Source organism: Rutidosis leptorrhynchoides, chromosome 1 (genome assembly GCF_046630445.1).
Source record: "Rutidosis leptorrhynchoides isolate AG116_Rl617_1_P2 chromosome 1, CSIRO_AGI_Rlap_v1, whole genome shotgun sequence".
Classification (NCBI taxonomy): Eukaryota; Viridiplantae; Streptophyta; class Magnoliopsida; order Asterales; family Asteraceae; genus Rutidosis; species Rutidosis leptorrhynchoides.
Genome location: NC_092333.1, coordinates 75,688,539 through 75,704,140, shown reverse-complemented (window position 1 = coordinate 75,704,140; position 15,602 = coordinate 75,688,539). Strand labels below are relative to the sequence as shown.

Here is a 15,602-nt window from a genome sequence, read left to right as displayed (position 1 = left end):
CAATACAACAACAACAGCAATTACAATAATAATCGCAACAATTATCCCAACAATCGCAACTACAATAAACGGCCCAACAACAACAACAACAACAACAACAGCAACTACAACAATCATCTCAACAACAATAACAACCGCAACAACAACAACAATCAGAAGCAGCTATGCCAAAGGTGTGAAAAGTATCACTCGGGGTTCTGCACCAAATTTTGCAACAAGTGTAAAAGAAATGGACATAGCGCGGTGAAGTGTGAGGTCTACGGACCCGGGGTTAACAGAACGAAAGGAACAAATGGTGTCGGAACGAGTAATGGCGGAGCAAGTAGTGTCAGAGCAAGTTATGCCAATGTAGTTTGTTATAAATGTGGAAAACCGGGCCACATTATTAGAAATTGCCCGAACCAGGAGAACACGAATGGACAAGGCCGCGGAAGAGTTTTCAATATTAATGCGGCAGAGGCACAGGAAGACCCGGAGCTTGTTACGGGTACGTTTCTTATTGACAATAAATCTGCTTACGTTTTATTTGATTCGGGTGCGGATAGAAGCTATATGAGTAGAGATTTTTATGCTAAATTAAGTTGTCCATTGACGCCGTTGGATAGTAAATTTTTAGTCGAATTAGCAAACGGTAAGTTAATTTCAGCAGATAATATATGCCGGAATCGAGAAATTAAACTGGGTAGCGAAATATTTAAGATTGATTTGATACCAGTAGAGTTAGGGAGTTTTGATGTAATAGTTGGCATGGACTGGCTGAAGAAGGTGAAAGCAGAGATCGTATGTTATAAAAATGCAATTCGCATTGTACGAGAAGAAGGAGAACCCTTAATGGTGTACGGAGAAACGGGCAACATGAAGCTACATCTTATTAGTAATTTGAAGGCACAAAAACTAAAAAGAAAATGTTGCTATGCTGTTCTAGCACACGTCGAGAAAGTACAAACTGAAGAAAAGAGCATCAATGATGTTCCCGTCGCAAAAGAATTTCCCGATGTATTTCCGAAAGAATTACCGGGACTACCTCCACATCGATCTGTTGAATTTCATATAGATCTTGTACCAGGAGCTGCACTAATAGCTCATGCTCCTTATAGACTCGCACCGAGCGAGATGAAAGAACTGCAAAGCCAACTGCAAGAACTATTAGAACGTGGTTTCATTCGACCAAGCACATCACCATGGGGAGCTCCTGTTTTGTTTGTCAAGAAGAAGGATGGTACATTTAGGTTGTGTATTGACTACAGAGAGTTGAACAAACTTACCATCAAAAACCGTTATCCACTGCCGAGAATTGACGACTTATTTGATCAACTACAAGGCTCGTTGGTTTATTCGAAGATCGATTTACGTTCTGGATATCATCAAATGCGAGTAAAGGAGATGATATTCCAAAAACTGCTTTTAGGACGCGTTATGGTCATTACGAGTTTATGGTTATGCCGTTTGGATTGACTAACACACCAGCTGTGTTCATGGACCTTATGAACCGAGTGTGTGGGCCATATCTTGACAAGTTTGTCATTGTTTTCATCGATGACATACTTATTTACTCAAAGAATGATCAAGAGCACGAAGAACATTTGAGAAAAGTGCTAGAAGTATTGAGGAAAGAAAAACTGTACGCTAAGTTTTCAAAGTGTGCATTTTGGTTGGAAGAAGTTCAATTCCTCGGTCACATAGTGAACAAAAAAGGTATCCAGGTGGACCCGGCAAAGATCGAAACTGTTGAAAAGTGGGAAACCCCAAAAACTCCGAAGCATATACATCAATTTTTAGGATTGGCTGGTTACTACAGAAGATTCATCCAAGATTTCTCCAAAATAGCAAAACCCTTGACTGCATTAACGCATAAAGGGAAGAAATTTGAATGGAAGGATGAACAAGAAAAGGCGTTTCAATTATTGAAAAAAAAAGCTAACTACGGCACCTATATTGTCATTGCCTAAAGGGAATGATGATTTTGTGATTTCTTGTGACGCATCAAAGCAAGGTCTCGGTTGTGTATTAATGCAACGGACGAAGGTGATTGCTTATGCGTCTAGAAAATTGAAGATTCACGAGCAAAATTATACGACACATGATTTGGAATTAGGCGCGGTTGTTTTTGCATTAAAGACTTGGAGGCACTACTTATATGGGGTCAAAAGTACTATATATACCGACCACAAAAGTCTTCAACACATATTTAATCAGAAACAACTGAATATGAGGCAGCGTAGGTGGATTGAATTGTTGAATGATTACGACTTTGAGATTCGTTACCACCCGGGGAAGGCAAATGTGGTAGCCGACGCCGTGAGCAGAAAGGACAGAGAACCCATTCGAGTAAAATCTATGAATATAATGATTCACACTAACCTTACTACTCAAATAAAGGAGGCGCAACAAGGAGTTTTAAAAGAGGGAAATTTAAAGGATGAATACCCAAAGGATCGGAGAAGCACCTTATTATTCGGGAAGACGGAACCCGGTATAGGGCTGAAAGAATTTAGGTACCAAAATTTGGAGATATGAGAGAAATGGTACTTAGAGAAGCTCATAAAACCAGATACTCAATACATCCTGGAACGGGGAAGATGTACAAGGATCTCAAGAAACATTTTTGGTGGCCGGGTATGAAAGCCGATGTTGCTAAATACGTAGGAGAATGTTTGACGTGTTCTAAGGTCAAAGCTGAGCATCAGAAACCATCAGGTCTACTTCAACAACCCGAAATCCCGGAATGGAAATGGGAAAATATTACCATATATTTCATCACTAAATTACCAAGGACTGCAAGTGGTTTTGATACTATTTGGGTAATAGTTGATCGTCTCACCAAATCAGCACACTTCCTGCCAATAAGAGAAGATGACAAGATGGAGAAGTTAGCACGACTGTGTTTGAAGGAAGTCGTCTCCAGACATGGAATACCAATCTCTATTATCTCTGATAGGGATGGCAGATTTATTTCAAGATTCTGGCAGACATTACAGCAAGCATTAGGAACTCGTCTAGACATGAGTACTGCCTATCATCCACAAACTGATGGACAGAGCGAAAGGATGATACGAACGCTTGAAGACATGCTACGAGCATGTGTTATTGATTTCGGAAATAGTTGGGATCGACATCTACCGTTAGCAGAATTTTCCTACAACAACAGCTACCATTCAAGCATTGAGATGGCACCGTTTGAAGCACTTTATGGTAGAAAGTGCAGGTCTCCAATTTGTTGGAGTGAAGTGGAGGATAGACAGATTACGGGTCCGGAGATAATACAAGAAACTACCGAGAAAATCATCCAAATTCAACAAAGATTGAAAACCGCCCAGAGTCGACAAAAGAGCTACGCGGACAGTAAAAGAAAAGATATAGAGTTTGAAATTGGAGAAATAGTCATGCCTAAGGTTTCACCTTGGAAAGGCGTTGTTCGATTTGGTAAACGGGGAAAACTAAATCCAAGGTACATTGGATCATTCAAGATTATAGATCGTGTCGGACCAGTAGCTTACCAACTGGAGCTACCTCAACAACTCGCGGCTGTACATAACACTTTCCACGTCTCAAATTTGAAGAAATATTTTGCTAAAGAAGATCTCACTATTCCGTTGGACGAAATCCAAATCAATGAAAAACTTCAATTCATTGAAGAACCCGTCGAAATAATGGATCGTGAGGTTAAGAGACTTAAACAAAACAAGATACCGATTGTTAAGGTTTGATGGAATGCTCGTAGAGGACCCGAGTTCACCTGGGAGCGTGAAGATCAGATGAAGAAGAAATACCCGCATTTATTTCCAGAAGATACGTCAACACCTCCAACTGCTTAAAATTTCGGGACGAAATTTATTTAACGGGTAGGTACTGTAGTGACCCGAACTTTTCCATGTTTATATATATATTAAATGAAATTGTTATTTACACGATTAAGTGTTTCCAACATGTTAAGCAATCAAACTTGTTAAGACTTGATTAATTGAAATAGATTTCATATAGACAATTGACCACCCAAGTTGACCGGTGATTCACGAACGTTAAAACTTGTAAAAACTATATGATAACATATATATGGTTATATATATAGTTAAAATGATTTTATTATAAGTATGTATCTCATTAGGTATTTTAACAATGAGTTATATACATAAAAATGAGACTATTAATTTAAGAAACTCGAAAACGATATATATAACGATTATCGTTATAACAACGTCTTACTAGGTACATATGAATCATATTAAGATATTGATACACTTGGTTAATTATGTTAAATAATAAGTAAATATATTATTAAGTGTATTAACAATAAAATACATATGTAAAAATAAGACTACTAACTTAATGATTTCGAAACGAGACATATAGGTAACGATTATCGTTGTAACGGCATTTAACTGTATATATATCATACTAAGATATATTATATATCATAATATCATGATAATATAACAATTTAACATCTCATTTGTTATAATAAACAATGGGTTAATAACATTCAACAAGATCGTTAACCTAAAGGTTTCAAAACAACATTTACATGTAACGACTAACGATGACTTAACGACTCAGTTAAAATGTATATACATGTAGTGTTTTAATATGTATTCATACACTTTTGAAAGACTTCAAGACACTTATCAAAATACTTCTACTTAACAAAAATGCTTACAATTACATCCTCGTTCAGTTTCATCAACAATTCTACTCGTATGCACCCGTATTCGTACTCGTACAATACACAGCTTTTAGATGTATGTACTATTGGTATATATACTCCAATTATCAGCTCTTAGTAGCCCATGTGAGTCACCTAACACATGTGGGAACCATCATTTGGCAACTAGCATGAAATATCTCATAAAATTACAAAAATATGAGTAATCATTCATGACTTATTTACATGAAAACAAAATTACATATCCTTTATATCTAATCCATACACCAACGACCAAAAACACCTACAAACACTTTCATTCTTCAATTTTCTTCATCTAATTGATCTCTCTCAAGTTCTATCTTCAAGTTCTAAGTGTTCTTCATAAATTCCAAAAGTTCTAGTTTCATAAAATCAAGAATACTTCCAAGATTTCAAGTTTACTTCCAAGTTTTCTAAATCCATTCCAAGTAATCATCCAAGATCAAGAAACCTTTGTTACTTATAGTAGGTTATATTTCTAATACAAGGTAATAATCATATTCAAACTTTAATTCAATTTCTATAACTATAACAATCTTATTTCGAGTGGAAATCTTACTTGAAATTGTTTTCGTGTCATGATTCTGCTTCAAGAACTTTCAAGCCATCCAAGGATCCTTTGAAGCTAGATCTATTTTTCTCATTTCCAGTAGGTTTATCCAAGGAACTTGAGGTAGTAATGATATTCATAACATCATTCGATTCATACATATAAAGTTATCTTATTCGAAGGTTTAAACTTGTAATCACTAGAACATAGTTTAGTTAATTCTAAACTTGTTCGCAAATAAAAGTTAATCCTTCTAACTTGACTTTTAAAATCAACTAAACACATGTTCTATATCTATATGATATTCTAACTTAATGATTTAAAACCTGGAAACACGAAAAACACCGTAAAACCGGATTTACGCCGTCGTAGTAACACCGCGGGCTGTTTTGGGTTAGTTAATTAAAAACTATGATAAACTTTGATTTAAAAGTTGTTATTCTGGAAAAATGATTTTTATTATGAACATGAAACTATATCCAAAAATTATGGTTAAACTCAAAGTGGAAGTATGTTTTCAAAAATGGTCATCTAGACGTCGTTCTTTCGACTGAAATGACTACCTTTACAAAAACGACTTGTAACTTATTTTTCCGACTATAAACCTATACTTTTTCTATTTAGATTCATAAAATAGAGTTCAATATGAAACCATAGCAATTTGATTCACTCAAAACGGATTTAAAATGAAGAAGTTATGGGTAAAACAAGATTGGATAATTTTTCTCATTTTAGCTACGTGAAAATTGGTAACAAATCTATTCCAACCATAACTTAATCAACTTGTATTGTATATTATGTAATCTTGAGATACCATAGACACGTATACAATGTTTCGACCTATCATGTCGACACATCTATATATATTTCGGAACAACCATAGACACTCTATATGTGAATGTTGGAGTTAGCTATACAGGGTTGAGGTTGATTCCAAAATATATATAGTTTGAGTTGTGATCAATACTGAGATACGTATACAGGGTTGAGGTTGATTCCAAAATATATATAGTTTGAGTTGTGATCAATACTGAGTTTACGATACAAATATGTTGTAAATATATTTTGAACATACTTTGATATATATGTATATATTGTTATAGGTTCGTGAATCAACCAGTGGCCAAGTCTTACTTCCCGATGAAGTAAAAATATGTGAAAGTGAGTTATAGTCCCACTTTTAAAATCTAATATTTTTGGGATGAGAATACATGCAGGTTTTATAAATGATTTACAAAATAGACACAAGTACGTGAAACTACATTCTATGGTTGAATTATTGAAATCGAATATGCCCCTTTTTATTAAGTCTGGTAATCTAAGAATTAGGGAACAGACACTCTAATTGACGCGAATCCTAAAGATAGATCTATTGGGCCTAACAAACCCCATCCAAAGTACCGGATGCTTTAGTACTTCGAAATTTATATCATATCCGAAGGGTGTCCCGGAATGATGGGGATATTCTTATATATATGCATCTTGTTAATGTCGGTTACCAGGTGTTCACCATATGAATGATTTTTATCTCTATGTATGGGATGTGTATTGAAATATGAAATCGTGTGGTCTATTGTTACGATTTGATATATATAGGTTAAACCTATAACTCACCAACATTTTTGTTGACGTTTAAAGCATGTTTATTCTCAGGTGAATACTAAGAGCTTCCGCTGTTGAATACTAAAATAAGGACAAGATTTGGAGTCCATGTTTGTATGATATTGTGTAAAAACTGCATTCAAGAAACTGATTTCGATGTAACATATTTGTATCGTAAACCATTATGTAATGGTCGTGTGTAAACAGGATATTTTAGATTATCATTATTTGATAATCTACGTAAAGCTTTTTAAACCTTTATTTATGAAATAAAGGTTATGGTTTGTTTTAAAAATGAATGCAGTCTTTGAAAAACGTCTCATATAGAGGTCAAAACCTCGCAACGAAATCAATTAATATGGAACGTTTTTAATCAATAAGAACGGGACATTTCACACTAACCTCCTCATAGCGCTATGAATTTCACAAACCCCATCTTCTCATCCCAAGCACGCTCCCACTGTACGAGTAAGAATTAAATCGCAGCTTCGAGAAGAAACTTTGTTCGTATCACCGGTTAGTCACAAATTACTTTGTCATCGAAGAGTAACAAGTATTCGAAGCCCTAGTGTTACCGGAATTAACACACTAAACTTGAGAAATTTGGAGAAACAAGTCGCTCAACCATCTCCACAACGCTACTAGTTGTCTAACTCCCACTAGCTCGATAACTTCCGTTGGTAATCAAACTCTCACCGAGTTTCCGACACCCTCAACGATCCTAGAAAGCTCAAGTTCCGGGACTTACAAGATTATCCGCCCCTATCCATCACCTAAAGATTTCTATTGATCACCCTCGAAGAAAATCGCTCCCTTTATTGAAACATCAACCAATAACCGAGCAACAGTCGGATGCGTTCTATCCGACACCCTTCGACATAAATTTCCTTAGTGACAAGGAACTCTAATCCGCCTGCATATTCCACACACTTTGGAATATCCAACCAAAACCTTTGGTCGTCCCGATTCAAAACCGCGAGCATAAAAAAAACTTTCCCGATAACTCCCACTGTCGATAATAACCCAGATGTAATCGCGCCTTTACTGAAAGACCCAAACCTGAGAGAAACCACCCTTGTGAGCCTTTGTAACAAACCAACATCCCACAATATCCAGCTCGTATCGCCCGAAGTTTCCAAGACTAAACTATCTTGCACTCGCGTCATCAAAACCCCAAAAAAAAGTTCATCCTAAAAACTGCCCAGATTCAAAAAACCGTATCTCAAAATCCAACGGTCCGATCATCACCAAATTTAAACCACCAGTATATCCGACTGTTTTGCAATCTCGGTAAAAATTGCAGATCGATCCAACGGTAGACGAATTTACAATGAATTTTCTACTTCTGCTGCGAAATCACAAAACCCCAAGAGTTTTCATGACGGCTGTCAACTTCGAAAACACATAACTCCAAATCTAACGGTTCAATCACTTTCAAATTTTTACAGCCTCTATTTCTACTTGTCGACCACCTACAGCCCAAATTTCAGGTCGATTCAACAGTAGACGAACCGGCAATGATTTTCCTACTACAGCTGCGCAATAAAACCCCAACCTGAGTTGCTACAACTTCGGAAAATCATATCTCCCAATTGAACGGTCCGATCTCTACGAAATTTTGAACACAATTAGATCTATGAGTCGACAACCCCCAGTTAAAATATCATGTCGATCCAACGGTTAACGAACCCGCTGTGAATTTTATTCTGCAGCAGTTTCTGAACATCCGAATTTTGAAAAAAAATCTATCCTGCAACATAACTTATCGATCCGACCACCAACTCCGTTACCACCGCGAGCCACCATAATAATCTATTAGTAATCATAGACAATTATAATAGATTATATCACGAGTACATAGACCATACCCGCGAGTTCTTCGCGATCAACTAAGTCTCTAGATCTCGATCCATGTTGCACAAACCTTAGATCTGTCGTTTGTTCATGTTTTCAATTCGTCATCGCTCCCACTCGAAACCATGAGCTCTGATACCACTTGTTAGGATTATTGGACCCAAACAAGACGTATGATTTAATCTAATCACACACCCACGAACGACAAACGAATTAGCTAAAGCAATAAACGACAAAGGGATTTAACGTAGTTATATCTCAACTCCAAACACGGAGAAGAGTTTACTCCACGAGCGCAAACCAGAGAATTTTTCTTATTATTTTTATGCACACAATTACAATGAGGCTAGGGGTCTATTTATAGTGAAACATTAAAGCTAGTTACTTGTTAAACAAACTAACTTGTCCTTTAAGCTAATTTGATTTCTTTCCTTTTTGTTTAAAGTTTTCATATCTCAACAATTTCCTCCCGTGAAGGTTAGATGATATATGTTAGTAGGTTGGATGTTGCAAGGTTTTGAATTTACGTTTGACACATCTGTGACTCTAATGTCTTCTATAAACAATATTATAATTGACATGTAATTAAGTAACACCAGTGGTTTTGTGTAACTTTATATTGTGTGTTTAATATATATAATAAATAATAATAAATGTTTTTGACTTCCGTTGTAGTACATTATAAAAAAGATACGGTGTTACATTTTGTCATGCCTAATATTTTTGTTCGAACGATTATCAAATTTAAGACAAAACGTTAGACGAATTGTTTTCAACAAAAATAGCCGTCCCGGTTATGATTATTTAGTTTTTTTAGTGCTCGTTTGAAGTGTGAAAAATAGCCGTCGAGGTTATGATTATTTAGTTCTTGTTTATTTATTTACTAAATTAAATTAAAATATGATAAGGTACGGAAGGATAAGTCAATGACTTCTGTCGTAGATGGAGACACTTCAAGGCTCCAACTCACCCTAGTCTATAATAATACGTTGTACCATTTCACACTTAACAATATCAATAATGCATTTTCATTTCTATTCGGAGTGTTAATTATAAATTATAATAACAATATCTTCTTTTTTTTTTTCAAAAAGGCGAAAAGCATTGAATTAATTGGAACGTTCTTCATCAAAACGATGAAGAAAAGGAAGTTACAAAGACGGAGTAAACACTCGGTCTAACCAAAAGCATACAAATGAAAGAAATGTTAAAAACAAAGTAACGACGAGTTGTTTTCCCAAACGTAGAATTGTGACCCGTTGCAAAGCTTTTAATTTGAAGCCCAAAGGAAGGTCTTGAGTTTGATGTTGCGAACCAAAACCGAACGACACATAAATTTCCGATTGAAAATAAAGTCGTTTCTAGCCAACCACATTGCCCAAAAAGTTGCGGGACCTATTAACTTCCAAAACTTGGACGCTTTAATACCCATCCCGTGGAACCAATCGAAAGAGAAATCTTCTATAGAACCCGGAATTACCTAAACCAACTTCCACCATGAAAAGAGATCCGACCAAACCTTGAACGTCCACTTACAATGCAACAAAAAATGATTGACCGTTTCGACTTCCTCCAAACACCAAACACACAAATTGGAATGAGACGAAGGCAAAATATGTCTCTTAATAAGAACATCATACACGGGTATACAATATCGAATAGCAAGCCAATGGAATAACATAACCTTAGACGAAACATTATTACCCCAAACGACTTTTGACCACGTTGGGGGATTAACCGAATTCGAGTAAGCAAGCATTCTAACCGCATCTGAAACAGAGTAAACCCCATCCGGAGCAGCCGACCACAACAAACTGTCTTCCCTCATTAAGTTCAATTGTACAGGAGCTAATAAAAGGACCATTTCATTTGCTTTTAATGAATTGAAAAGAGACAGAGGGCGTGTAATGTGATGACCCGGGAATTTCCGACCAAATTTAAACTTAATCTTTATATAATTCCGACACGATAAGCAAAGTCTGTTATGTTAGTCTTAAAATTTTGAACTATTTCATATATTCATTTGAACTTCGACTGTTCTCGATGATTCACGAATATTTTTGTGCAGGTAACATCTATATACATATGAATGTGTGTGTGTGTGTGTGTGTGTGTGTATATATATATATATATATATATATATATATATATATTTTTTTTTTTTTTTTGAAATAATAAAAATATAATATAGTTAAGTGAATCCATAATGTAAAATAATAATTAGAACAAATAAGTTAATATCAAAACGAATATATATACATATATATGTAAATACACATATATTATTATGAATCTATATATGTAATTTCTATTTATAGTTATTAACATATTATAACATTTAAATATACAATAAACGTTATTATATAATATAGTGAAAAGTTAGTATATTATATGTAAGTACAAGTTAAAATGTTACAATAATATTATAACCATCACTTTCATTATTATTAAAGTTAATATTAATAATATTTGTATTATTAATATTATAAATTATAATATGAGATATATATATATATATATATATATATATATATATATATATATATATATATATATATATATATATATATATATATATATATATATATATATATTTGTTATGTATAAGTTGTTATATGGTTATTATTATTATTATTCTCATTAATAATATTGATATTGTTATAACTAATATCATTATTAGTATCATTGTGATTAGTATTATTATAGTTATTATCCATATTAGTGTTATAATTTTTATAGGTATTATTAACATTACACTTAAAAATTACTATGATCTTTAATATTGTTATTAATATTGTGATGATAATATGATAGTTATTATAATTAATATTAACAAGTATTATTTTTATTATATTTAATAATTACTTATATTAGATTTAGATATAAGATAAAAAATACAGATATATAGGTGTAATTACATACAGATCACGAATCAGTTAAGATATTATTTATTATTCTGTTTTTCTGTTTTGTCCGTGAACTGTGTAGACATCTTCATCCCATTTATTTCAATCAGGTAGTTTATTTTTTTTCCATGAAATTCATTCGATACTTTCATTTTCATTTATCAATCCCACATATCTGTAACAATTTCAAGTTATCGATTTAAAAAAAAAAAGAAAAGAAAGAACAGCTAAACTGTTCTGTTCGTGTAAGAAAAATTAAAAGGCTCGATTTTTGAAATAGACTCAAAAAGTGTAAATGGGGTTTTGTTAGGATTATATTACTTGATCTTTCTGCAAAGTTTGGATCTCCAATTCTTTCTATCAAATTCTAATTTCGAAGTCAAAGTTCTTATTTAAAAAGTCAACAAATTTGTTCATGTTAAAATTCGAGTTCGTTTTAGTGTTTCTTGATCAATTGATGGTTCCAATAGTTTATAGGAGTAATTTAGAATATAGTTTGTGAAGGAATCGAAAGCTAAAACGTTTTAGAAATCAAAAAGCAAATTTTTTTTTTTAAGCTACGAACAGCAGAGCAGGCTGTTGGATTCTGTTTTGTTTCATTTTTTTTTTATTTTTTTTATTTAATAACTACCTTTCCAATTTATTTAGTTGTTTACAAGTCTTTTATGAAACATCGAATTAGTTAATCTGAGTTAGAACACGAGATGGTCGATCATCAGTTTAATCAAATGGAGAAGAAAGGGAAGTAAAACAGGAACGGTTTATAAGATTTTATGTTAGGAATAAATTAGAAAAATTGAAAACGGTGTAATGGTTAGATGATGTTTGTGCAACCGAGAGGTCTTGGGTTCGAGTCCCGTTTGGAGCATATCTTTTTACTCAAAGCTTATAAAGGTATATACAATCTCTTTTATTTTTTATTATTATTATTGTGATAATTATTATTATTGTTATGATTGTTAATAATAGTTATTAAGGTTATAAATATGATTATAAATTGTTACTTGTTACTAGTGCTATTATTATTAAAAGTATTACTAATAATACTAGTATTATCATTATAATTATTAGTATCACCATTATAATTATTATTATAAGTATAACCATTGTTATTATGGTTACGATTAGGATTGTTATTATTGTCATTATATAAAACAACACAAGTTATTTTTATCTTTCACTAATATTAGTATTAATATCATTTTTATAATTATTAGTTTTACTGTTGTCATTATTAACATAAGTATCAATTTTAACAATATTGTTATTATTATTAGTAATATCGATATTAAGAAAGTTATTATTATTAGTAAATTATTATTATCAAAACTATTATTTTGATACAAATAACTATTTTATACTTAATAGATATATTATAATTATATTAATAGTTTATATACCTACATATCAAACGTAATAACAATATTTATATAATTACATATATATAACAAACTAATGATTTTTTTTATATATAATGCAAATCATATACATATAGATATATTAATATAACTAAATATATAGTTATTAAACATATTAATTATATACACAAACTAAATAAGTATAATATATAATTCAAGTTATAATATATAAACTTGTTCGAATACGATTATACATTTTAATATATATATATATATATATATATATATATATATATATATATATATATATATATATATATATATACACAAATGATATAGGTTCGTGAATCCGAGGCCAACCCTGCATTGTTCAGTTTGTCTAATGTTGTTATATGTATTTTTACTACAAAATACATTAGGTGAGTTTCATTTGTCTTTTTACCCTTTTATATTTTTGGGCTGAGAATACATGCGCAATTTTTATAACTGTTTTACGAAATAGACACAAGTAACTGAAACTACATTATATGGTTGAATTATCGAAATCGAATATGCCCCTTTTTATTAAGTCTGGTAATCTAAGAATTGGGGAACAGACACCCTAATTGACGCGAACTCTAAAGATAGATCTATTGGGCCCAACAAGCCCCATCCAAAGTACCGGATGCTTTAGTACTTCGAAATTTATATCATGTCCGAAGGACGATCCCGGAATGATGGGGATATTCTTATATGCATATTGTGAATGTCGGTTACCAGGTGTTCAATCCATATAAATGATATTTTTGTCTCTATGCATGGGACGTATGTTTATGAGAAATTGAAATATGAAATTTTATGGTCTATTAAAATTATGAAATGATTATTTATGTTAAACTAATGAACTCACCAACCTTTTGGTTGACACTTGAAAGCATGTTTATTCTCAGGTATGAAATAAATCTTCCGCTGCGCATTTGCTCATCTTAGAGATATTACTTGGAGTCATACATGACATATTTTAAAAGACGTTGCATTCGAGTCGTTGCGTTCATCAAGATTATTATTAAGTCAATTAAAGTTAGATATATTATGAAATGGTATGCCTGCCGTCAACTTTTGATGTAATGAAAGATTGTCTTTTCAAAAACGAATGCAATGTTTGTAAAATGTATCATATAGAGGTCAAGTACCTCGCGATGTAATCAACTGTTATGAATCGTTTATAATCGATATGGACGTTTTCCGGATGGATTAGGACGGGTCTCTACAGTTGGTATCAGAGCGGTGGTCTTAGCGAACCGGGTCTTGCATTAGTGTGTCTAACTGATAGTCATTAGGATGCATTAGTAAGTCTGGACTTCGACCGTGTCTGCATGTCAAAAGTTTTGCTTATCGTTTTTGTCGAAAATCATCTGCTTATCATCCTTAGGAAATTACCTGCTCATTATTCTTAGTCTAGACACGTTTTACTGCATTGACTGCATGAATATTGTATAGACAAAATCCATATCTTAGCGTATCTGTCACTGTAGACTTTATCTGACACGTTACCTTAATTTTCTCCGTAATTCACGGGATCTTTGGAAGTATGTATAGATATTCTATATATAATTATAATATCAGTCGATATTCGAAAATCATTTCATATCAAAACCCTTTAACTGATCGTGAGAGATGGATCCTACACCTAGCTTGGATTTCATTAGTTCCGAAAGCGATTTCGAGATGTATATTGAAGCAGACCCCGAAGTCAATGAACCAGAAGTGCCTCAACCATTTAGTTATTTTTATTTTTAGAGAAGATGGGGGTGGGTTCGATACTTACTCACTCGATGGAGAAATGAAGAAGGCGATCCCTACCGCGAACCAAACTTACCTCCTAACATCGGAGAAAACAATGTACTCACCGGTGAACCTATGCGCAACACTGTATTCACCCTTCTTGCTAAAGTTTTCCACCTCGAAGGTCGCATTACTGCAATCTCAGAAAATATTCAACCTCTAGTTCCGAATACTAATCGAAGGGGAATATTAGAAGAAGTTAGGGAACTTCGAATTGATAATCAAGATATATCGAATCAGATGAGTGGATGGATAGAAATGATAGAGGGTAGGATAGAAACCCTGACAAGAATGGTGCGTGATCTATAAGCTATACTTACTATACCAACATCATCACCAACCTCAGCACCAACAGCAACAGTACCACCATCAGCAGCATCAGCAGCATAAACCAGTACTAATAACAACAACATCATTACACGTCTCAACCTCGCAATCTATACTTCAAGCATAATCATCGTTTTACTAATCATTCTACATAAACTATCTTCGTCCTTCATGGCAAATATGTAATCTCTAATGTTTTAGAGATTATGTACTCTAGTTCTAGCTGTAAATCTGGTGAGTTTAATATCACATTGACTCATTAAATCCATGATTACGTCCGATGAAAATATATGTATATATGTTTTCATAAAGATTGTAATTAAAAGTTTTATTGTACAAACTGTTAATGGTGAAAATATTTTAACGGGTAGGTAATACCCGAGGAATATTTAGATTCCACATTAATAAGATACACTGTACACTCTTTGAATCTGATTCAACGGTCATTTACTATTCTACTTACATCCACAGATATACGTATCCGTTCACCGCAGAATAAC

At 33.2% G+C, this 15,602-nt stretch overlaps 1 protein-coding gene across 1 annotated transcript; it reads right to left on the bottom strand.

Annotated features, from left to right (window-relative positions):
• Positions 1 to 10,167: 10,167 nt before the first annotated feature.
• Positions 10,168 to 10,551, bottom strand: LOC139885693 (uncharacterized). The gene has a single exon (XM_071869452.1). The coding sequence runs from the start codon at positions 10,549 to 10,551 to the stop codon at positions 10,168 to 10,170; it is 384 nt and encodes a 127-aa protein (XP_071725553.1).
• Between the last annotated feature and the right edge of the window lie 5,051 nt (positions 10,552 to 15,602).